At 49.6% G+C, this 25,342-nt stretch overlaps 1 protein-coding gene across 3 annotated transcripts in view; it reads left to right on the top strand.

Moving 5' to 3' along the window:
* The first annotated feature begins 3,556 nt into the window (after window positions 1-3,556).
* Window positions 3,557-25,342, top strand: part of LOC147582065 (uncharacterized) — a 37,035-nt gene continuing 15,249 nt past the window's right edge. For 2 of the 3 annotated variants that reach the window (XR_015250533.1, XM_086705279.1), the window contains exons 1-2: window positions 3,557-4,738; window positions 7,337-7,470. Coding sequence is in view for 1 of the 3 variants with exons in the window: in XM_086705279.1 (XP_086561405.1) it covers window positions 7,399-7,470 (72 nt within the window). In the remaining 2 variants the exon portion in view is untranslated. Of the gene's footprint in view, window positions 4,739-7,336; window positions 7,471-13,274; window positions 13,357-25,342 lie in introns of those variants that run through there. The other variant, XR_015250534.1, reaches the window with a different exon arrangement.

Below are 25,342 nucleotides of genomic sequence, written 5' to 3'. Positions count from 1 at the left end.
ACAGGCCCGGATGTGCCCAAAGTCATGTTAAATTTAGCAGAGCTGGCATTTAGATGTGGCCTCGGGCCCAGGATTCTGCTTCTGAGTGCCACACTAGAATTCCCAAGTCACAGTCACCAAAGGATCTGAGGGACGCCGGTTACTAGGGAGTGCTTCTGTGACAAGTTCTGTCTTAAGGAACTTCATAGGGCATAAGCCCTTCCATTTCAATCCTCACATTTTCCAGTTGAGAAAAACAGCCCTAGAGAAGGTGAAAAATCCAAATGTAGTTCTAGGTTGAAAATGCTTTATGAACTCAAAAGTGCTATTCCGTTGCTAGGTATTAATTATTGTCACTATTTATTATTACTGTTATTATCATGTTAATATCTCCTGGCTAGTCCCCCTAGCCAAGCCTTCCATGTAAATGATGTGCTACATTTCATAATCCTGGAGGGAATGATCCTGTAAACTTCAAAACATTTTCCATGTTCCAGATGAAGATAATGGGTCTTCTTCATCTCCAATAGGTTTAGTGGCCAATTGTAGCTTCAGGAATTTCTGGACCTTCTATGTGGGCGTTAGGAAGACCAGGGCTCAGAGACCAGGGTGTGAAATAATGACCTGAGTGGCGCTCAAATCGTAAACCCCATTCTGCCATTGATTTATCTGGGTGGTGGATTCTGCAGCTCTCCACTCTTCCTTTGTCCCATTTGTAGGTGAGGGAAATAACATAGTTATTAGGAAGGGCACTAAGGAAAAGCCCTTAGCTGTGGTCCTGGCTCTGTTTAACCTCAAAACCCAGATACGTACTGTGGTGTCCTCAGTCGGGTTCAGGAGCCCATTTAGCTTGGTCTTTCAGGGTCAGTGTGAGTTTAGTTCTCAAGCCTGGTTTTTGCTTATTCATTCAAGAAAACAGTGATGTGACTGTTTTGCATATAATACCACAAAGATTTAGAAATGTACACCTTCACTGGGATCGTCATTATTGGAGTTAAAATCGGTTTTAAAGTCAGAAAGCAAGGCGGGTTACTAGGGAAAGGGGATTTGGCAAGAAAAGCGGAAGCCCACAGGATTGAAGGGAAGCCAGAATCATGTTTAGGACTAGAACCCTGTGGATTAAGGAGCCTCCTTCGTAAGAGCGGTCTGCTCAGGGAGCCCCTACCCTTGTGCATTCCCTCTCTTATCCCTAAGTCACCTGCTCCAGATTCAGTTTTGCAGATAACAGCAACTGGTCATGGGAGCCTAGCCCACTACCACTCCCTGCATTTACAGGAAGGGTCGGTAAAAAGGAACCTCTCGCGACCTTTTGGTTCCTGTGCTGAGGCCTGAATTGACAACCAATGGGGAAAGAGATCATTACCCACAAAGGAAGTTGAGGTTGCTACGATGGGGAACAGACGCTAGGCAAGTCACTCTAGGGGGCTACAAACCATAAATTCTGGAATAAAACGTATTAAGTGTATTCTATGTGCCAAGGCGTTTACATGAAAACATTTCTTATTCCTCAAATTCCTATGAGCCCATTTAATAGGCAGTTTTGAGAAGGATGCTCAGATCATGAGCCACATTATGAAAAGCCCTCCCATCTCTGGCCTTTTAGCCTTCTTTAGAAAAGCGCCTTCCATGAGATGGGCTCTTGGGAACTGTGTGCTTGTTTTTACCCCCATGGTAGCTGATAGGACCACTGAAAAAGCTTCCTGTCAAGTTGCGCAGGAAGGAAATAGGAGATCACGTGGGCCTTGTTTTCGCATAGGAACTGACCTGCGACGTGAACTGGTTTGCAGGGAGAACGAAACAGACACCCCCATTAAAATGAGAGCACTCCCATTTCTAACCCCTTACTGATGCTCAACTAGATTCCTGCCCTTGGGTTCCTGGAAGCAACCCATTATCCTTACCATATCCCTTCAGTGCCAGAGTTAACTTGAATAGGATTTTATTACTTGTAAGTGGCATCCTAACAGGTAAGTGTTGCTGTTGTTACCTTAATTTTACCGATGAAGAAATTAAGAAAAAGGAAGGCAGTTTTCATTTCCAGGACTCCACAGTGTTAAGTGGCAAAGCCATGGTTCAAACCCAGGCCCACTGGATTTGTATTAGTTGGGGGAGTTAAGGGCTTGGAGGCAGTACGAACATCAAGGAGAGCGTCGAGAAGGTAGCATTTCAATTGTGCTTCAGAGAATGAGGACGTTGAGGATTTCAACGGGTAAAAACATGCTGGGGTTTGGACTAATGGAAGAAGGCAAGGAGCTGGGAGGGTCTGGGTATTTCCTGGGTCTGGTATGTCTGGGTCAAGGGCAGGGCCTTCAGTGTAATGGGACCACAGGGTACTTACTGGACCATTGGGAATTGGTTAGTACGTGATATTGTATAAATATAATTGTATAGATATAACAGGTTCCCAGGGTCAGATGGGTAGAATCTCCCAACTATGTCTGTTAGGGGAAAAACAGATCTCTGTGCCTCATGTCTCCCCTTGTGGGGTGGAGTGACCTTCCATGAGTAAGTTGTTAGTATCCTTGGCCTCTGTCCCTTACTCAGTATTAATAATCGTGCTGAATTAGTATCCTTGGCCTCTGTCCCTTACTCAGTATTAATAATTGTGCTGAATTAGTTAATTTTGCTCTATATAGCCGGGCACCGCAGATATGGCAACAAATAAAGCTCCACTTACATAGAGCTTCCCTTCTCTATGTGGAAGAAAGGCTAGTGGAGAGAGGCTAGATGTATATATAAAAATCTATTCACACACACATATTTCCCTAATAAGGACTCCTACTGAAAATGTCACTCATTTATTGCTCAGAGGTCATGGAAACTGACCATCAGAAGAGCCCAGCAGCGTCCAGGGGTATGTACGGGGGAGAATCACTGTTGTATCCTAGAGGTACTGAGTTCCGTGCACTATAAAGATCTGTGGTCTTCGATGAGTACTTGACTTTGGACCGCAGCGGGGTGCTGTGCATGCACCACAGTCATGGGAAGCCGCCTGCGGAACCTGTGCTTCTCCCGGCGGTCTTAGGGTTTGTCTCGGCCACCTTGAGGTGGCCCCCGGGGTGCTGTTGGCTGGGCAGGGGGAGGTGCAGGGGGACTGCAGGGGATGGGGAGAGAGGGGTGTGAGAAGCCCATCAGGAAGCAGCCTGGGACCCTGACTTTGCAGACAGAGCGCCCCTCCTTAGGGAAGAGCCGACCCAGCTGGAGGCCGGGATGGAGGCCGAGACTGAGTGGGGCTTGAGGCCTGTGAGGACCCCGATGCGGCTCGGCACACGGGCCCAGGACGCTGTCTAGGGACCCCACTTTGAGTAGCAAGGGCTTTATCCCCAGACAGAAATGGGAGTGACTGACAGACTCAAGTGCCTCTTTACTCCATAACAGTGGTTGTTTAACATCATCATCGTTTCTCAACTCATTATGAACTCATAATGGTTTGAGAATAAGCCTTACTGGCGTCTCTTCTTAAGTAAGCTCTACACCCAACGTGGGGCTTGAGCTCAACCCCAAGATCAGGAGTCACACGCTCTACCGACTGAGCCGGCCACGGGCCCCAAGCCTTGCTGTTTTTTTTTACGCAGAATTAAAATCTCTCTTTACACTTGAGAAGTTGTTCTGTACCAAAAGGCAGATGCTTGTTACAGGGCTGCCAGTGGGGCCTGTCTAAAAATGGAAATGTTCTCAGGCATAGTCAGGATGCACAGAAGACTTCATCACCTAACCCTGTGTCACCTAACCTTGAAACACCCAAGAGGAAACCGCTGTACCCAGAAGTTAGAGGAATGTGGAACAACTCCTGAGTTTAAACAAACAAACAAACAAACAAAAGAATCCGTTTGGGGGGCACCTGGGTGGCTCAGTCGGCTAAGCGTCCGACTTTTGCTTTCCGCTCAGGTCACGGCTTCATGATTTCGTGAGTTCGAGCCCCGCGTCGGGCTCTGTGCTGACAGTGCGGAGCCTGCTTGAGATTCTTTCTCTCCCTCTCGCTCCGCCCCTTCCCCGCTCTTGCTCTCTCTTTCAATGTAAATAAACTTCAAAAAAAAAAAAAAAAATCTTTGGTTTGAAAAAAGGCCAACACCCTTCACTTCTAAGCTCCTTGACTCGTGTGAGCAGTTCTGCGAGTTGAGGCCGACTACGTTACGACAAAAACCTACCTGAGCGGCCTCCTCACCCAAAGTGGCCAAGCGGCTCCGCGCGGGAACTTTAGGGCCTGGCTCTCAGAAGGCCGCGTTTTCTTCCCACTGTGATTGCAGATCCCAGCGAAACCAACAATGCGCAAGTTCCCGGTAGGGAAGGGAATTGGAGGCGCAAGCCGAGCAGAGAGAAACCAATAGGAGAGGTCCAGAAAGCGGCCCAAAGGCAGACCCACGCACACCCAGCCAGGGTGGGCCACCACTGTCCCCACAGCCCTGCTCCGAATGCGATACGAGACCAGGAGTCTCTCTCTGGAAGGTGATGGTTGACGTTTGCCGTCACGTGACCCAAACACTGCCTAAGCGCGTGAGGGGCGGAGCTTCGGGCCAGGGCTGGAGGGTGGCTCCCCGGCCAAAGCGGAGAACCGCCGCACCGGAGGTCGGGAGCCCCGCGCGCCCTTGGAGCTCTCTGCTTTTCGATGCCCTCCTTTCTAAGCCTTGTCACCGAAGGGGAGCTGTTGCAAAAGACTGAGGCATCCGAAACACTTTGTCTTCTGAGCTGTTGAAGAACGTTTGCAAACCCACCTTTTTTGAGCTGGATGGAAGGTGCTTCCTTACGGTGTGGCCTTAAAGTATTGCACCTCTTTTTACTCACTCACGGCTGATGATGGCTCTGGTTTCAGAAACCCTCTTTCACTTGGCTTCCAGGACTCAAGCTTTCCAGCAGCTCTCTGTCAGTCTGCACCACTAATTCCTCCTCCGCTCCCCCGGCCTTCAAACCTGGGGCAGCCCCAGCACGAAGTCCTGTCCCCTCCTCTTCCCCAGCTACATGCCCCGCTATGGTTGATATCTCCCCATCTCACGTCTATGTGGACATGACTTCCCAGTTCCTGTGTCCTGCCCAGACTTCTTGCCTGCACTCCAGAATTGTAGATGTAACTGCTTCCTCAGCATCTGAAGGTTTAACTCGTGATTTCCTCCCTTCCCCAATCCCAAACCTCTCCCCCGCTTCCCCAGCGCATCTTGTCCTTTCAGTAAATGGTGCCTCCATTCTTCCAACCGCTGAGGGAAAAAACCTGGAAGTCCATCTTGATGCGTTTCTTTCTCTCCCATCCCACATTCAGTCCGTCAGTAAAGCCAATCAACGGCTCCTTCCAAATGTATCCCAACTCTGACCGCTTCTCATCACCTCCTACCACTACCGCTGTGAGCCAAGCCGCCATTGGCTGTCAAGTGGGTTGTTACAGTCACGTTCTAACTGCGCCTCCTGCTTCCTCCCCGGCCCTCTTAGAGTGAGACTTTGAAAAATGTGTCCCTTTGCCGCCTAAAGCCGCCCGTTGACTTCCCATCTTGCTCAGAGCAAAACCCAAAGCCCTCCCCATGACCCTCAGCAGCCTTGCTACCTCTTGGTCCTGGGTCCTCTGTGTTCCAGGCACACTGACTTCCTCGTCATTCATTCCTAGATTTCACCAAATGGGCCCTCATCTCAGGGCCTTTGCATTGGCCGTTCCCATGTCTGGAACAGTATCTGGTATTTTTGCTGTAAGTATCTCTGCCATAGACGTTCGCAAGTTCCCTGTAGGGGAGAGAATTGGAGGCACAAGCTGAGCAGAGAGAAGCCAAGTAGGAAAGGTCCAGAAAGCGGCCCTTATGTCTTTGCTGCACAATTAATTGGCTGTAAAGCAATTTTGCCATAAATTTCCAAAAAAAAATTAATAACTGGCTGACAGTTTGGTTCGACAGTTTGGTTTCATTTCCCCATTGACTTAGTACTCCCATTAAAAAAAAATTAAATTTATTTATTTATTTTGAGAGAGAGAGAGAGAGAGAGAGAGAGAGTAGGGGAGGAGCAGAAAGAGAGAGAGAGAGAGAGAGAGAGAGGATCCCAAGCAGGCACTGGGCTGTTAGCACAGAGCCTGACACGGGGCTTGAACTCACAAACAGTGAGATCATGACCTGAGTCAAAAACCGAGAGTCAGGGGCGCCTGGGTGGCGCAGTCGGTTAAGCGTCCGACTTCAGCCAGGTCACGATCTCACGGTCCGTGAGTTCGAGCCCCGCGTCAGGCTCTGGGCTGATGGCTCAGAGCCTGGAGCCTGTTTCCGATTCTGTGTCTCCCTCTCTCTCTGCCCCTCCCCCGTTCATGCTCTGTCTCTCTCTGTCCCAAAAATAAATAAACGTTGAAAAAAAAAAAAAAATTTAAAAAAAAAAACCCAAAAACCGAGAGTCAGACGTTTAACTGACTGAGCCACCCAGGCGCCCTGACTCCCATTTTTATATTATATAAATCTTAGCACTCATAATGGTCTATACAGTGGCACAGAGTTTTGAATCCGCATTTCCCATAAATCTTTGGGACATACGACAGTACACCAAGAACAAAACAGTGTAGAGAGTTTTCACAATGCCGTACAAAACCAGTTACAAACATGCATCCTAGTATTTGAAAACTGGTATCTCTCTTAATGAAGAAAGGAACTTTAATGGGGAAAAAAAAGTGCAATACTGAATGAGATGAATCAACAAACAAAAAACAACATGCGATGAACAAAAGGCTTCGACGACAAGAGCTTAGGCAGAACCCACAGAATAAAATCTGATTTTCGTGTGGTATTGCCATGAACCCGCACACATTTTAAATGTACTCCAGGCTTTTGTATTTTGCAATGAAGTTTTTTACCTTGTTCGTTTTTCACGTTTCATTTTGGGGTTTTTTTAATGAATGTCCCTCTCTGATTTTTCATGATTTTATCTCTTCTGGCAAAATTGCCTTACGGCCGTTAGCTCTGTGGCAAAAACGCTTGCGGCAAAGACGCCTAGCAGTGAAACTACCGCAAACCTTCCTTCTGGAACACTCTTCCTCTGATGTCCCCAGGATCTCCGCCTTCACTGTCTGCAGGTTACTTATGCAAATTGTGCTTCTATTCCCACCGCCCCTCACTACCTCTGGCCTGTTTTGTATTCACAGTGCTTGTCATCACCTGGCACTTTGTGGATTTATTTCCTTGTCAGCTGGTTCATTTCTGCCCTCCAGCCAGCGTGAGAATTCCTTGAGACCAGGAGCTGTGTTTGGTTCCTTGCTGTGCTCCCCAGGCCCTAGCACAGTGCCTGGCCCGTAGTAGGTGCTCAATAAATATTTGCTGAATGGACGATGAAGTGTTTCTTCATCACACCGTTGGGATGGTGCGTCCGATCTACCTTGAAAACCCAGACTTATGCTTTAATTCCGCAGCTTGATAAAGAATGACTTCCTCTGGACTGCTGCAGTGACAGAGTATCTACATGTGACAGGAAATGCTCAAGACCAGAGACAAGAATATAAACAGTGGGCGTGAAGAGATTCTGGGCAGCCAAGAACACCGGGTGGTAAAAGACGGATATAGTGTTTTTTGTGTGGGTTTGTTGTTGTTGTTGTTTGTTTGTTTTTTCAGTGAAGAGTTCCTTCACTGAAAGGAAGTGGGCAAGACTTAAGAGCTTTGGTGCTTTGGTGGAATTTTCTCCAGTGTGATTTCTTTGAAAGTTCCTTCCCCTCCATTGTCTCTTGTTCTCTCTTTCCAGAATTCCTACCAGTCAGATCCAGTCAGATGACCCTCCCAACCCCACCACCCCCATTCATTCTTTAATTTTCTTATCCTTTATCTTTTTTTATTCCTTTGTCTTTTTGTTTCATTTTTCAGAGAGACTTCCTCTACTTTTCCTTTTAGCTCTCCTCTATGTTCTTACTTAACTCTTTCCTTTTTTCCCCTTTTCAAAAGCTCTTTCTTGTTTTTTTTTTTTTTTAATTTTTTTTTTCTTCTTTTTCAACGTTTTTTTATTTATTTTTGGGACAGAGAGAGACAGAGCATGAACGGGGGGAGGGGCAGAGAGAGAGGGAGACACAGAATCGGAAACAGGCTCCAGGCTCTGAGCCGTCAGCCCAGAGCCTGACGCGGGGCTCGAACTCACGGACCGCGAGATCGTGACCTGGCTGAAGTCGGACGCTCAACCGACTGCGCCACCCAGGCGCCCCTCTTTCTTGTTTTTTCATAACATCCTTTTCGTAGTGCATTCGATGGGTACAATGTATTTTTTTAATCTCTCTGAAGTATTTATTATAAGGTCGATTTTAAAAGAGCTCCTGACTCCAGAAGTCTAGGTTGAGCCCAAGAAATTGCATTTCTAAGAAGTCTCTGGGTGATGCTGATAGGATCCAGGGACCCCACATTTGGAACCAAAGGTCAAGAGGTATCGGCCACATCTGTCTTTCCTTTGTAATTTTTCCTCAATCTCCATTTGGTATCAAAGAAAGGAAGAGTTAGGGATGGAGTGACCTGGAACGCATCTAAGAAGCTTAGAGGCCAAGACATAAAACCTTCCTTTCTTCCAGAAGTGGGCTTTGATGAACTTGAGCCTGTGGCTGAAAGCACGAACACGGATTCAGGAGACCTGCACCGTCAGTCCCAGTCTGTCACTCACACATCGCCTGACCCCAGGAAGTTCCCCTAAACTCTGTGGCCTCTGTCCCCTCAGCTGTAGAGTGGGGGGTTGCAATAGGTGGTCTTGAAGGTGCTTCTTGCTGGAAGACTCCATGGCCTGACTATCACCAGAAGCTGGAAATGCTGCCACCGGGCATCAGACGTCAGCACTCTTTGCTGAACGCTCCTGCGCCATAAACCGCCCTAAGCGCTTTTCCTGCCCGGTCTTCTGTTGAAAGCGCGCGACAACTCTGGGCAGAGGACTTATGATTCCCATTTCATAGATGAGGACGCTGAATGTCCAAGAGCAGATTGTCAATTATGTCAGAGCTGGGGAAGGAAGCACGGTGAGGACAGGAGCACAGGCTTGCGCTCAGACTCAGGCTCCGTGTCCTTTTTTAGCTTACAGCCTTGAACACTCACTTGATTTCTTTGAGCCTCAGTTTCCTCATCTCTAAAATGAGGATAGCGAGATCTGCCTCCCTGAGGCTCTTGATACAGGTAAAAATGCAGCTGACCATGCCAAGTGGTTGGCATAAAGGAGGCATTCGGGTGATGCTACATTTGATTTGGGTCACGTAGAAACAGCCACGCTTTTAGGTGAAGGCAGGCTGCTTGGAAGAAAAAAGACCTACATTATGTTTGAAGCCGACTGGATTTTCCTCCCACTGAAATTTATCAGCTGGTGGGGGCGCGGGGGAGGGAGTTACCTGTGTCAGAACAGCCTTGTGAATTCTCTGGGAGGAAGGGCCAATGCTCCCTGTTCTCAGCCTCCCAGAAACCACGTCTGTCATCCTGAATTCGGCTGCACGCGATTCGGAGGCGCAGAGAATAGAGACGCGGAGCTGGGAGGAAATTCGGCAGACCTCTCCATCTCTGCTGTGGAAACAGAACTGTTAGGATTTTGAATTCCTGTAAACACGGAGGCACTTCGGCCCACAGATGGTTCTTAGTTTTTATTTATTTTTTTTTAAGTTTATTATTTTTGAGAGAGAGAGAGAGCGCGCACGCCCGAGTGGAGAGGAGCAGAGAGAGAGGAGACAGAGAATCCCAGGCAGGCTCCGCACTGGCAGCACAGAGCCCGTAGTGGGGCTCGAACCCATAATCATGAGATCATCACCTGAGCGGAAGTCAGGAGTCAGACAACCCACTGAGCCACCCAGGTGACCCCAGCAAGGTGCTTTTTAAAGGGAAAGAAGGAATCCTGGAGGGAAAGGATCCAGGGGAACGTCGTGACCACTGCACAGCAGTGACGGGCTGAGTTAGCGCCACGGTGTAGCCAGGAGGTCAAGGACGTGGGAATCACAGAGCCTCTGAGCCAACAATGGGAGCAGCAGGTGGAGACCGTATCGGGGCTCCGCGGTGAGAGCTTCCTCACCTGCAGGGTAGGAGGCTGCCTTCCCTGGAGAGCAGGTAAGTCCCCAGCAAAGCCATTTTTCCAACCAATCCATTGGCTCTTACAACTCCGGCCGTTCGAAGGTCCCCTCGTCCGTGTGAGATAAGCAGCTGTTTGAGGGTCAAACAGGTGTGCAGGACCTCACAGACGCGGACCGGGTTAGGGCCCCGGCATCCGGCTGTTCCCACACCGGGCAAGGACAAAGCAGAAGCAAATAGTTAAACAAACCAAAAAAAGTTGCAAAAGCAAATGTTGACGTTAAACAGAAGACTCCTTTGAAGCGACAGGAGGACACGTGTAGCCCAACAGGCCGGGCTGTTTGAGTTCCTGTGTCGGCGGGGGAGGCCGAGGGGACTGGCGCTGAATGTCCAGGGGACTGTTCATTTACTTTTTGAGACAAGGCGATTACAGGTGGATTGTAGAAGGGCATCTCCGCGGGTCTGTCTGGGCCCGCCGGGCTGTGATCCCGGGGACGGCTGGCTAAGGCGCACACAGCCGAGGACCCATCTGCCTGTGGACTCGCCAGCCAGGCCCTGTGACAGAAAGAGAAACTGTCACATCTGAGCCCGGAGCCTGGCGCAAGAGAAAGCAGGCCCCGGGGGAATGAGATTCCGTCCAGGGCCCTGCTCGGGCTCCTTCCTCTCTAAAAGCCCATTTATATACATGTCCTGACTCTGGGAGGACAGGGGCCTGGGGTCAGGGGACGGGGTAGGTAGACCAAACCTGAACTGGCATGAGGCCGGGGCAGAGAAGAAGAAGCAAGCAAATGCCCCTTGCTACGTGAGGGAAGCCATTCACAAAAGGCTACAGACTCTGATTCCATCGTATGACCTAGAAAAGACAAAACTTTGGGGACAGACATCAAAGCAGTGGCCGTTGGGGACTGAGGGGGTCCAGAGAACGTAGCGGGTTAAAGGAAATACTCCATATCTTGATTGTGGTCACAGATAACCCTATTTTTTAAAATTTTTTTAAATGTTTCATTTATTTTTGAAACAGAGACAGAGCATGAGCAGGGGAGGGGCAGAGAGAGAGGGAGACACAGAATTCAAAGCAGGCTCCAGGCTCTGAGCTGTCAGCACAGAGCCCGACGCGGGACTCGAACTCACAAACCGCGAGATCATGACCTGAGATGAAGTCAGATGCTTAACTGACTGAGCCACCCGGGCGCCCCCCGCTTTTTTTTTTTTTTTTTTAATTTTTTAAAATGTTTTATTTATTTTTGAGACAGAGACAGAGCATGAGCAGGGGAACACATCTCTTCATCCAACCCATAGAACTATGCACATAAGAAGATTAAGTCTCACTGAATGTAAATGTTACCTCAGTACATCTAATTTTTTAAAAAGTGAAGGAATGCTACAATACCGTTCTCAAAATTGTGGTTTATTTTAATTTTATTTCTAAATGATTATTTATTTTGAGAGAGAGAGACAGAGAGACAGAGAGCACGCGCATGCCCTCGTGAGCCGGGGAGGGGCAGAGGGAGAGAGAGAATCCCAAGCAGGCTCTGCAATGTCAGTGCAGAACCCGATGCGGGGTTCCATCTCATGAACCACAAGGTCATGACTTGAGCTGAAATCAAGAGTCGGACGCTTAACCGACCGAGTCATCCAAGCGCCCCTCAAAACTGTGGTGTATTTAGAGTGCTTACATGGATCAAATCAACACTTTTGTCACACCCAGCATAAAAACAATGATAGCATACAGCTTTTTGTGGAGTCACGTTGGAAGTCTAAATCTGTGGCAAATAGACTTGGGGTGAATGGCCTTGTGACCCCCCTGCTCTGTCACAGGACGTTGCTGGAGGGCTGCTAGGGGGGCTGTGGGTCACGTCCACAGACTCCCATGGGATGCTATTTTCCTTGCAAACACTGGGCTCCAGGTCAAACATTAGGGGCCTCATCTGGAAGGTACCCCAACCACCAGGATGTGAGGCAGACGCATTTGGCCTTCGATGCCCTTCCCTCCCGGAATTTTGGAGGCCAACTGGCTTGTCTTAGACTGATTCTTTAGGCTCAGATTTCTTCTCAGTGGGTCCTTCCTGCCTCAGTTTCGCCCTGGGACTCTAGACCTGGCTTGTATGTGGTCTTTGCTTATGTGTGATATTGTGATTTATAATAAGAAATATATATTTGGTCTTTGTCCTCATTTCCGTGAAACTTGAATTTAACTGGACATCTGTGTGTGTGTGTGTGTGTGTGTGTGTGTGTGTTTTAAGTTTACTTATCTATTTATTTAGAGAGAGAACCAGCAGGGGAGGGGCAGAGAGAGGGAGGGGACAGAAGAGACAAAGCAGGCTCTGGGCTGACATCAAACCCCATACGGGGCTCAAACCCACAAACCGTGAGATCATGACCTGAGCCAAAGTCCGAAGCTTGACAGACTGAGCCACCCAAGAGCCCTCTTCTCATTTCTGGCGCTGAGTTCCTAAAACCCTTGGAATTTCCTATGATAAGAGAAGTAAATGTTTCTTTTGTTCTGTTAATGAGATGACTTTTCCAAGGCACTTAAGGCTGGGGGCTGGTTGCTAGTGGAGCCAACTGTGTGATTGTGAACCTTCAGGTGTGAGCCAACCCCACCCCCACTGCCAGTCCCCCTGTCTGGACCCCCAGGGAGGGGAGAGGGCCTGGAGGTGTTCAATCACCAATGGCCCATGATTTAATCAGTTGTGCCTTGTCACAAAGCCTCCATAAAAACCCCCAAGGAGGGTTTCGAAGAGTTTCCAGGTTGGTGAATACAAGGAGATCTGGGGAGAGTGGTGCATTCAGAGAGTGGGAGAGAGAGAGAGAGAGAGAGAGAGAGAAAGAGAGAGGGTGGGGGCACATATGGAAGCTCCAAGCCCTTTCCCCATACCTTACCCTTTGTATCCATTTGGCTGTTCCCGAGTTATATCCTTGTATATGATAAGCTGGTGAGCTAGTAATTAAATGGTTCTCTGAGTTCTGTGGGCTGCTCTAGGAAATAATCAACCCCAAGTCGGAGTTCTTGGAACCGCCAACCTATAGCTGGTTGGCGGGTCAAAGGTGATGAGGGATAGAAGCAGAAACATGTTCCCCTTTAGCCCAGAAGGCTGACCTATATAAACCTGCACGGTGCTGATTAGGGTCAAATATGTGCCGGATGCTATGTTCTTGAAGGGCCTCCTGACTGCCTGTCTAGGTCACCGATAGCTGATATTGAACTGAATGATAAGCACCAGAGAAATCTTGAGAAAAGAGTTTTATGGGCAGAAATCCGAAGAAAACATTGGTGATCTAATACCTCCTGCGTGTCCCCTCCCCTTTGAGCACTAAAGCTCTGACCTCCAGCTCCATACAGCAAAAGTGCTGCCTTCCTGCTCAAGAACTCTCTCTTCCTTTCTTGGCTGTTGTGCTGGATGCCCCGGCGACAGAAGCACAGGTGATAAACCGGGATTTGCAATTGACTTCGAAAGTGGGGAGGGCGTAGGGGTGCAGTCTGGTTGGGCTGAGCCCTTAACCTGTGGAATCTGATGCCACCTCCACATCAGAATTGAGTTACATTGTAGGACATGCAGCTGAGGTCCCAAAATTACTTGGTGGGGGTGGAGGGGTGGTGGGGCCACAGGAGAACTGGGTGCAGCATCTTATTATGACCGCGTCTACTTCTTCTGGGTCTCTGGGTGGGGACCTCCACCTGCATGACCTACACCCATGACCTACAGCTCTCATGGACACTTCTAGGGTATCTTCATCTGTCTCCTTCTCCGTCTCCCTCTGTATTTCGCCAGCCGTCAATCCACCATCTTTGCAGAAAGACATAAATGGTGGGCTAGGTTCCCTCAAAAACCAGAGTCAGAGACCATAGCTTGCAGGCAGAGAGCTTATTTTGTGAAACGATCCCCGCCCCCCCCCCCCCCCCCAAAATCAGTAGCGGGAGACTGGGAATGGTGTGCACAGTAAGGAGGGAAAGCCGTGTGAACGTGCGCCGTAAAGCTGATCGCTGCCGTGGGCAAGTGGGGTTCATCCCACTGCGCACCATCCCGAGAACCAAGTAGAACACAACTGGAAATGTTTCCTTGCTGCGGTGGGGAGAGAGGATAACACTGATCCCTCCCCTGTTGGCCAAGAGGTCACGGGATTCCCTTGTAGCGATCCCAATCAAGACTCATTGGTTCATAATTGTAGATAACCCTCTGGAGCACCTTAGATGTGGTAACTGTGTTTTAAAAAGGTGACCACCTTGGTCCTCTGTAATTCCCATAGGGAAAGGGGTGCCGGGAAAGCCCCAGGGCAGGGGTGTAGCTGAGGTCAGGTGCTGTCACCTGGCTCCCGCCCCAGGTGGCTGTTACAGCAACAGCCAAAGTAAACGGGGGGGGGGGGGGGGGGGGGGGGGGGCGGAGAGGAGGGACCTTGGTGCCACATGGATACAAAATGTTGCATTGCTAACCTAGTTAATTACCCAATGTAACACTCCAATACTTTTTATTCTATTACGTTTTATTTAATACAATAAAATATAATGTGCAAAATATATAACATATACAATAAAGTATCATATTTTATTATATTTGGAAATAACATAGATTTTCTCACTTGGCTAGGATTTTGGGGTGTGCCTGGTGATTGCCAAGAAACTGACAATTTGCCAATTAAATGTATTAAACATATGTGAAGCTAAATAATTCGAAAGGCAAAATTATAAGAATCCTTAAATTTTTTTTTTTTTTTTACTTCAGAACCATGTTTCTTTAACGTGGGATGTGGGTATTTGATATGAACGTGGGGCATGGCCTCCCAGAAGAATGAGTACCTAGGGCCTAGGACGTCTTACAATTGCTCCGGGTGGGAATGGGGAGACGAGAAAATATGTTTCTGAATCTGCTCTGAACGCATAGCTGTCCTGCTGTCCTGTGCCCCATGTCCGTTGGGGAGAAGCCCAACTTAGTTCCCATCCCTTCCATCACCAAGTCAAGAAATTTTCTTTTGGCTTCAACCCGGAAATTTTCTGCCCCCTTGGGACAGAAGGTCCTACTAGGCCGTCACACACATCACACATCCATAAAACACCTATTTCTTGAGTCCCTGTACTAGCCCGGACCTAGGCTAGGAGCTGGGGGGTGAGGGCGGGTGGGTGGTGTGTGAGAGATGACGGCACTGTTCTCAGGAACCTTGAGTTCTAGGGTGAGACAGTAAGACCCAGGTGCTGGCTCCCTCCCCCCCCCACCCTCACCCCCAAGGGCTACCCTTTGTCACGGGGCTGTTCATCCTCTGAAACCCCAGACCCACCCTGCCCTTGACCTCTGCTGCCACTTTCTCAGGGGAGGCAGGGACGCTGGGTGGGGGGGGGGGTCTCCACTCCTCCATGACAATGCTCTGTGGGGCTGCACAAAGCCATCAGACTCTTCAGAGAAACCGGGTAATTAGGACCCATGGAGCTAAGCGGAGAGGAATTGAAAATGATGCGTGAAGGCAGTCCCCACAGTAATACAAGAGAAAACATAGAACATAGCTTACTGGGGACCCACACTGGCATGCTCTAGGTCCGCGTTTTCGTTTCCTGTCGGCTGATGTGTCCTCTTCTGTAAGTCTCCAAAAAAGGAAGGAAGAGCCAGCCTTTTGGCTGGGTCCTGGACCCACCCTCCACCCCTACTCCCCATCCCACAGGACACACGGTTCTTTCAGGTGATACACGGCAGGTTTGCCTCCTCACATAATGCAGGTTTTTGAAGAGTCTGCACTCCACAGCCAGACTACCTGGGTTCCTTGCTAGCTGGATGACCTTGGGTAATTTCCTTAACCTCTCCCAGCCTCAGTTTCTTCATCCGTGAGATGGGGATAATAACAGGACTTTTCGGGGCGGGGGTTGTTGTGACGATTGGTTGAGGTTACGCATGTGACGTCTGTTCTGTTGGTTCCTCAAACAGGCCAGGAGGTTTCCACCTCTAGGCCCTCTTCTGCTGTTCCTTCTTCCTGGTTTGCTCTTCCCAGATCTTGGTGTGGCTGTCTCCCTCAGGTCCGCACAAATAGCAGCTCTCAAAGATGACCACCCTAATGAATCTCTCTCCCCCAGCCCCCGAGTTAATTCACTCTTCGTTGCACTTCCTGTTTAATTTTCTACGTAGTACTCACCACTCCTGCATTTGTGACCTTGGGTGTTGCCTCAGTCTCCCACTAGCAGGCGAGACCCTAGAGAGGGGAAAACTGTTTCATTTCACCCCTGTATTGCCAGGGCCTGTTACAGCCCCGCAGATATTCACTGGATGAATTTGTGGAATGAATGAGGCTATATATATGGTGGCTGCCCAGCAGGTCACTGGGTGGGATGGGGAGGTGCGGGGGAGGGGACTTGGGCAACCCTGCCAGGGAGAAGTTGTCCAAGAGGCAACTCTTAAGCATGCACACACAAAACACACCTGTTCCCGAGGAAAAACACCTAATTCTCCGAGACTCTAAATCTGTCTTCGAGGAGGAGGAATCTTTCCTGGGCTACAGATAGTGTGCCCACCTGTCCCTGAACGGACTGGGCTTTTTGTGGTTCTGTGAGGCAGGGGCCGCTCTGACCAGTCTGGAGAATCAGTCACCGGACGTGGGGTCAATCAGTGTATAAAAATCAGGGCCCATTTCAGGACCGTCGACTTCTTGGTGGCTGTTCCTGAGCCACTTGAGTCTTGGAAGAATCTTGGAAATTAAGAATGCGTGTGAGTGTATGTGTCTGTGCCTTTTCTTTCTGGGGAAATTTTATTTATTGGACCACACTTCCTTCTGATACGCAGCAGGAATAGTGTAAAGGGCTCTATTTCTCTGCAAGAGCCCCTCCATGACAGATCAGATGTTTTTTTAAAAGTATAGTAAATTCTCTCTCTCTCTCTCTCTCTCTCTCTCTCTCTCTCAGGGAAAGGAAGATGGGCTTCCTGGCATATCCTCATAAGCAGGCTGTTGCACTTGCCAGACTTCCAAATCTCTCCATTTCTGGGCCTGAGTGTCTTCAGGAGACACATTCAGACCCAATTTGCTTTTTTTCCAAACTCACGGACTGTGAAGGGGTAGCCATAAAACCCAGCAGAAACAGCACCTCCAGGGGCACCTGGGTGGCTTGGTCGGTTAAGCGTCCGACTTCGGCTCAGGTCATGATCTCACGGTCCGTGAGTTCGAGCCCTGCGTCAGGCTTTGGGCTGACAGCTCAGAGCCTGGAGCCTGTTTCAGATTCTGCGTCTCCCTCTCTCTCTGCTCCTCCCCTGTTCATGCTCTGTCTCTCTCTGTGTCAAAAAAATAAATAAACGTTAAAAAAAATTTTAAGAAACAGCACCTCCATCGTACGAGGGTATAACATAATTTATTGCTTGGAAATCTCACTGAGCTCTAATTTATAATCTAAGCCTTTAAAACGCTTCATCCAAGACAGTTTATACTCGTTCTTTTGAAAATGAAATCGTACTGCCAAGTCTTTTTAACCGATCTTGTTTCCATAATTTTCTGCGAACGTTGTAAGTTTCACATGCGCTTAGTTAAAATGTCAACGTACTCAGGTAAAGGTAGTGCTACGTTTTGGCCAGTAGATGGCAGCAAGTTCGAACTCGGCCTGGGAACTACATGTTCTCGTTCCACGCGGTAGAGGATGCGGGCCCCGGAAGCACAGACAAGGCTCACAGGCAAATGAACTGGGTAAAAGCAGGATCCACACGTGGCCTCCGGTCCTCATCTTGATGAGCGTCTTTCTAAAGTCCATTCACACCTCTATGCTTTATGACATTCATCAAGCGATGTAAATCGAATGCCCACATCATGCTAGGCGGGGTGGTCGTGGCAGGTGGGATCTCTGCCATGCTGAAGGTGTGTTTCAGCATGATTACTTAGCTTATCATTCCAAAACAGATGGTCTCTAAGTGATTTTTTTTTTTTTTTGTAAGTTTATTTATTTTGCGAGAGAGACAGAGAGCACGCGCGCAAGTGAGCCGGGGAAGAGTACAGAAAGGGGGAGAGGGAGAACCCCAAGCAGGCTTCGCACGCTCAGCGCAGAGCTGGGAGCAGGGATCGAACTCAGGAACCGTGAGATCGTGACCCGAGCCCAGATCAAGAGGCAGTCGCCTCACTGGCTGCCCCCCCCCCCCCCCCCCCCATCCCTCTAAGTGAGTTTTAATACCAGGTGTATTGAGATGCAAAGCAAAGGTGTTACAGGGCGGTCCGCGAGGCATTCTTGTTTCAGCCCACCGGACAGGCCCGAAAGAGTACAGTCACCAAGAATGAACAGCAGGTATCGCGCCTCACTGAAGTGAGTTCTGCGCCCATAGGAGAAGAAAATTTAGTTTCTGGACGGTTTGATCATATCTTAGAAATGAACAACCAAATTTTTTGGCACCCCGGGCTCTGAGTTGATTGATGAACCATGAGCATAGATGGGCCTGGACAATGTTGGATGGCGTAGGGGGGGATCGGTCCTGTGAGACGTCTATCTTTAACGTTTGTTTATGTGGTTGGTGACTCAGCAATGAGGCTGCCTTCCAGCCATTCAGCATCCTGTCCTGCTGTGTTTCCTCAGGCCTAGCAGGGAGCCAGGAGGATTGCAGGGGAGGGAAGGTGTCTCTCGCAGGGAGCTGGGACACTGGTGGGTGAGCCAGCCAGGCTCATGTTGCCATTTGGTGCGATGCTAACTAGACCAGCCCGAGCCCAGCTGATTGGTCCAGCATGGACATCTAATGGGGTGGTCGTCCATTCACTGGGGACTCAGCTAGGAGTAGCAGGTGTTCAAAGCATGACAACCAGAATGGGTTACTGGGGACGTGCAGAGGCCCAGGCAGCAAGCAGCAGAGGGAGAGGATTGGACTCCATGTGTTTGGAACAGTATCAAGGAGATGGGACCTTGGAATGGAGCAAGTTGAAACCATCCCAACTGTTCCTTTGATGAGAATCACCCAGGATGAGGGGCTTGGGTTGTGCTTATTTTTTTTATTTTTATTTTTTTTAACCTTTATTTATTTATTTATTTTTTTTTTTTAAAAAATTTTTTTTTTTCAACGTTTATTTATTTTTGGGACAGAGAGAGACAGAGCATGAACGGGGGAGGGGCAGAGAGAGAGGGAGACACAGAATCGGAAACAGGCTCCAGGCTCTGAGCCATCAGCCCAGAGCCTGATGCGGGGCTCAAACTCACGGACCGCGAGATCGTGACTTGGCTGAAGTCGGACGCTTAACCGACTGCGCCACCCAGGCGCCCCAAACCTTTATTTATTTTTGAGACAGAGAGAGACAGAGCATGAACAGGGGAGGGTCAGAGAGAGAGGGAGACACAGAATCTGAAACAGGCTCCAGGCTCTGAGCGGTCAGCACAGAGCCTGACGCGGGGCTTGAACTCACGGACCGCGAGATTGTGACCTGAGCCGAAGTCCGACGCTTAACCGACTGAGCCACCCAGGCGCCCCTGCTTATTAAATATACAGATGACTTGGCCTCTCTTCCAGAAACTCTGATTCAGTGGGCCTGGGGTGTGAGTTTCTTTATTTCTAACAAGGTCTCACAGCATACGCGGTGGGCTAGTCCTGGATGACACTTTGAGTAACAAGGGCTTAAAGTCTCTTTCAGTGGGAAATTCTACAATGGGTTCGTGTCTCTGGAACAACTCTTGTTTGTATGTAGTACAGAAAAGCATTTGGTCACCACCATTTCTGTAGGACTATCCTATGGCAACCTTGTGCTGGGCTCTATCTCATTTAATTCTCTCAACAGCCATCCTTGTGATCGTCTTATAATTTCCACTGTACAGAAAATGAAAGTGAGGATCAGAGCGGTTAAGGAACTTACCCAAGGTTGAACAGGTAACAGCTGAAGGATTGGAGATTCAAACCAACATCAGACTGGTCCAACACTCATTGGTGAATTAAACTAATTCACTAATCCAAAAAGAACCGAATGTATCTACGAACTTAGCACTGTACGAGGTGTTAGGACACAAGAGAAGGAAAACAGGGGAGGCACTCGTGCTCAGGGAGCTTGTAGTTTAGCAGGAGGGGTGATGTTGAGATGGGAAATGACACCAAGAGTGAAAACAGATCCCCAAACTGCCACCTGTCGCTGCACCCATTGCTGCCACCCTGGTCCGTGCCTCCCTCAACGATCTCGGCCCCTCACTGGGGACACTCTTCTCCAGATCTTTACATGGCTGGCCCCTTCCTGTTACTCCGTTTCAGCTCCAACGTTGCCTGCTCTGTGAGGCGGTACGTTGCACAGAGGGCAGAAGGGCGGACTGCGGCCCCAAGACCCGGCCCGTATCCAACTCCTCCACCCTCCAGCTCTGTGATGTAGGGAGAGTTACTTTGCTTCTCTGAGCAGAGGCGTCCTCATCTGTAAAAGGGGAATGATAGTACCTGCCCCATCGGGTTGCCGTGAAGCTTAAATGAGAGAATGAGAATTAAACGAGAAGTCCTCACAAGGCAAGCAGCATGGAAGCTTCTGCCTCTCTTATCCCCTAACCGCCTGATCTCATTGTAACGCACCCCGTTATCCGCATGTATCCTGTCGTCCTGTTTTGTTTCCTTCACAGTCCTTACGACCGAACAACCATGTGTTTACTTGTGTGTTGTCTGTCTCTCCACCTGCAGCATCTAACCAGGGAACCGGGGCATTGTCTGTGCTTCATGTCTCCGGGTCCTGGAGCGGGGCTTGGCACATAGAAGGTTCTCAACAACTCTTCACTAAAGGAATGAATGCGCGAACATGGCGTCTGGGGCCCCTGGCAGAAAACGTAGCTGTGTTCTCAAGCCCAGGCCAGGTAGTCAGGAACGGCTGCCTTCTAAGGATCATGATTTCGACCCAACCATGTGCTTTATCTGCGACCCGCAAGCTACAGCCTTTGCCATTAAGAACAGATGATGGAAAGAAATAGATGGGCTTTGTTGGCCCCCATTGACCCCTTCCTTGAGTAGTTTGAGCCTTCCTGGAAAATCTTTAAGGGATTTAAGCCTGGAAGGCAAAACTCAAAGAACATGTAGCTATCGAAGTTTCGGGCCAGCAGTCTGTGTTGGATCATGTTGGTCTGTGTCATACCCTTGACATTATATTTAAACATGGATTTTTATATTTAATAAACAAGAGGGCCCTGAGAGATGCTCTGGAGCCTTCTGCCAACATTAATCATCTTCCTGAACACATGCTGCCATTTGGACTGGGGATCTGGCCAAACTTTAAGGGAGGGTGTGGAGGAAGAGAAGTCCTCATACACTCAGCTGGATTTGCCAACCCATGCTTCAACTTTTTCAGGGCAAATGATAGAATGAAACATATGCCTAGCTTTGCCAAGCCCTTCTTTCAGTATTTCGAGCCTTTCCCCCCCTAAATCAGGTACATGTTGGGGTCTGCCCACCCGTAGCCTGCTAGGACTGTGATGTCAGGAGACCTAAAAAAAGTTCTCCCAGTCTGTAAATGCTTTTCTCACCCGCTAGCTGATTCCTGCGATCCCAATAGCAAAGTCCTTCTTTCACAAAGAGACGGTCCTTTGAAAAGCACATACATTTGGGAGGGGCAGCCATTTTAGGTTAGGAGACTTTGATCGATTGAGGGAGAAGACAGAGGAGAAAGGAGGAGAGACACATAGAGAGAGGTGGTAGGCAACACGGAAAGGGTGGTGTGTCCGCTATCGCTACGGTAGTGTTGTGTAACAAATCATTAGAAACTCAGTGACATAGGTTAAGCATTTGTTTCTTGCTCAAGTGCCTGTTGGTCAACTTGGATTCAGCTGATCTGTGCTCAGCTCTGCTAATCTTGGTTCTAGATCTGCCCCTGTGTCCATCATCTTTCTCGGATGAGCTGGAAACCGAGGAGCAGATGGAAACACCCAATGCTTCTTCAGTCTTAGGCTTGAAACCTGCTCACTACCGCTGCCCCCCTCCCAAATTTCTTTTGGCCAAGGCAAGTCACATGCTCAGTCCTAATATCTACAGGGCAGGGAAGTACACGCTTCCCATGGAGGGGACAGTGGTGTCGAGAGAAAGGATATTTGCCGAACAATAACTTGACCTTCTACAGGCAGCCTGGGTGTTGAAGGCAGCCCTTTACTGACCTCACCATGTCCCTTACATGGCGCTGATCCCTTTCGGTTTTACTGGGTTCTCACACAATTAGGACATTGAATCCCAAATGGCGCTCAGGGTCTTTGAGGCATGTTACCTTCTCATGCACCATAATTATATTCTGCAAAGGACTCCCCTCTCCTCATGGTTCCTCCCCTTTCCACCACTCACCGCACGTGCCAGGACTCCAGGCCCCACTTCTCTATTTCTTTGCGCTAAAGTGGATCAGATTCTATTTCCCTCTCTACGCCTTTTTATTACTGCTTCAGACCCTGAGGGCCAGGGTGAGGGCAACACCACCACCCTCCCCAACAAAAAGAAAACCACCATTGTCGGGGATAGCAGAATTTCTCAAACTTTCCCCGATCCCCTGTAAGAGGATCAGGAACTAGAGTTTCCGACTCACTTGAATGAGATTATCTTTCCCACCAGAAATTCAATAATAAAGGTTATTTTCATAGTTAATAAGTGTAATTTGTTATTGCCAAGGTAAAGATAAGAAACTGACAGATCAACACGGACCACGTCAGGCCTAAACGCCTTTTCTCGTGTGCCCCGCAGCACGCATGCACAGAGCCTCTCACCTTTGGCTTCGCTATTGCAATGTGCCAGCAGCATGGCACCCATTTAGGTAACCAGGAGTGATGGGAACTGTCAGGGGCTGCAGGACAGCGTGGCAGCACTTTTCTTCCTCTGGTGGTACTGGTTCTTGACTACAGTGGGTGACACCAGTATGTCTACTGCCCATCCCAGACCCTAGTCTATCAGCGGGACCCAGTTCACATCATGAAAACTCACCCATGGGGGGAGAGTCCTGCCTGACGCCTGGCAGGGGCAGGGCTTTCCTCCTGTGACCTCCTCTCCTTCTCCAACAGCAGCCCAACGTTCTTGCACTACTTGGTGGTTGGGTGAGAAAGGAGGGTGAGGTCACACTGTTTACCAGTAAGTCACTGGAGTGAGGGAGCCTCAGAAGGAAGGCAACATTGGCTTTCCAGTGTTTTGGGGAATGAGAGCCTGGTGAGTCCACCTTTCAGGTTTCAGGGGGTGGGGTAGGGAAAACGATATAACTATCCCATGGGATCCATTTCCATCTGGGCTTTTGTTCAAATGGCTTGGAGGCTGGTTGGTGTTATTCACACCCCTCTTGGGCAACCTCTGTACAGAGGACACTAGAGTTCAAAGGGCACCAGGCCTGCCCTGATGATGCTTTGGATTTAAGGGTGGAGACAGGAACGGCAAGCAAGGTTTGCAAATGCAAAGCAATGCTGCACAGAACCCTGTGAGGGGTCAGATGGCGCAGGTGGGGGTGCAGTGGGGGACTGTTAGGTGGAGGTGGATCAGATGGTGGGGGGTCAGATGGTGGGAGATCAGATGGTGGGGGTCAGAAGGTGGGGGTCAGATGGTGGTGGTTAGACAGTAGGGGGTCCGATGGTGGGGGTTCAGATGGTGGGGGTCAGATGGTGGGGGTCAGATGGTTAGGAGTCAAATGGTGGGAGATCAGATGGTGGGGTCAGATGGGGTGGTTAGACAGTAAGTGGTCAGATGGTTGGGGGGTCAGATGGTGGGGGTCAGATGTGGTGGTTAGACAGTAGGGGGTCCAATGGTGGGGGTTCAGATGGTGGGGGTCAGATGGTAGGGGGTCAGATGGGGGTCAGATGGTGGGGGTCAGATGGTGGGGGTCGGATGGAGTGGTTAGACAGTAGGGGGTCTGATGGTGGGGGGTCAGATGGTGGGGGTCAGATGGGGGGTCAGATGGTGGGGGTTCAGATGGTGGGGGTCAGATGGTTGGGAGTCAAATGGTGGGAGATCAGATGGTGCGGGTCAGATGGGGTGGTTAGACAGTAGAGGGTCAGATGGTTGGGGGGGTCAGATGGTGGAGGGGTCAGATGGTGGGGGTCAGATGGGGTGGTTAGACAGTAGGGGGTCCGATGGTGGGGGGTCAGATGGGGGGGTCAGATGGGGGGGTCAGATGGTGGGGGTTCAGATGGTGGGGGTCAGATGGTTGGAGTCAAATGGTGGGAGATCAGATGGTGGCTGTCAGATAGGGTGGTTAGACAGTAAGGGGTCAGATGGTTGGGGGGGTCAGATGGTGGAGGGGTCAGATGGTGGGGGTCAGATGGTGGTGGTTAGACAGTAGGGTGTCAGAGGGAGGGAGTCAGATGGTGGGGGGTCAGATTGTGGGGGTGATGGGGTGGTTAGACAGTAGGGGGTTCAATGGTGGGGGGTCAGATGGTGGGGGTCAGATGGTGGGGGTCAGATGGTGGAGGGGTGAGATGGTAGGGCGTCACATGGGGGGGTCAGATGGTGGGGGTCAGACAGTAGAGAGTCAGATGGCAGGGAGTCAAATGGTGGGGTCAGATGTCTACAGAAGATTCTTCTTCCTGCTTTTGACTACGTTACATCCTGATCAGTCCCAGCCTGTGACTCTGTTGCCCCACAGTGGCTCATGGACAGAGGCCTTTGGTAAGATCAACAGGGATTCACACCTGAAGGACAGAAAGTTCCAGAGCAGAGATTCTGAAAGTGTATCCTATGAGCCGTGGCATAAATATCACCCGGGAAGTTTGTGAATAATGAATCTGCCCGAGCCCCACACCAGCCCCCAGGGATGAGGCCCAGGAATCTGAATTTGTATCCAACTCTTCCCATGTTCTCTTACAAATGAACACTTAAGAACACTTTCTTCCTTTTACTTTTTTACCAGCGTGTCCGTGCAATATTGCCTTGGGCTGGGAAAGAGGCACCATCTATCCAGTTATAAGGACTTACACTTTCAGAGGGCAGGGTAGGGTAGCATCCGGGAGCTGAGAATAACAAATGCCAACCCGCTGTGTCTGTGACCTGTGTATATGTCAGGAGTGTGACCTGTGACTTATTTTCTTCTATGGGCACAGGGATAGGTCCCTCTGTCACTGGAAGCTGGCCCCCCCCTTACGCACATGCTTCCCATGTATTAGTCCACAGCCAGTTGTTCTCTGGCTGCATCACTTCTTGCACCTCAAAGAATTTGCCAGAAGACTGAAGCACTCACTCAGTTCCCTACAGGGGACTCTGTTTTCCCTAAGGGACTTCCTTTGGTGGGTCCTAGTCCTACCCCTTGCTCGCTTATCCCTCTCTGAGTCGTGTGTGTCTCGCGTGGGACCTCCTGCTCTGTCCTCATGAATGATGCGGCTCTCGGAAGGTCTCTCAGTGTCTTACTCTCAACCTTAAAATGAGGTTAAGAATACCCACCTCAAGGATCTGTGAGGACAGGAAAGAGACATGCCCATTGAAACTGCATTCTGATGTAAGCTGAGCAACCAGAGGGTCATGCATTGACCTAATCCAATATGCATGCGTCCTAATCCAATATGGCGGGAGTCTTAA

Source organism: Puma concolor, chromosome B1 (genome assembly GCF_028749965.1).
Source record: "Puma concolor isolate L17-30 chromosome B1, mPumCon1.1.hap2, whole genome shotgun sequence".
NCBI classification, from domain to species: domain Eukaryota; kingdom Metazoa; phylum Chordata; class Mammalia; order Carnivora; family Felidae; genus Puma; species Puma concolor.
Note: the sequence above shows the minus strand (reverse complement) of the source record. Positions and strands in the feature narration are given on the sequence as shown.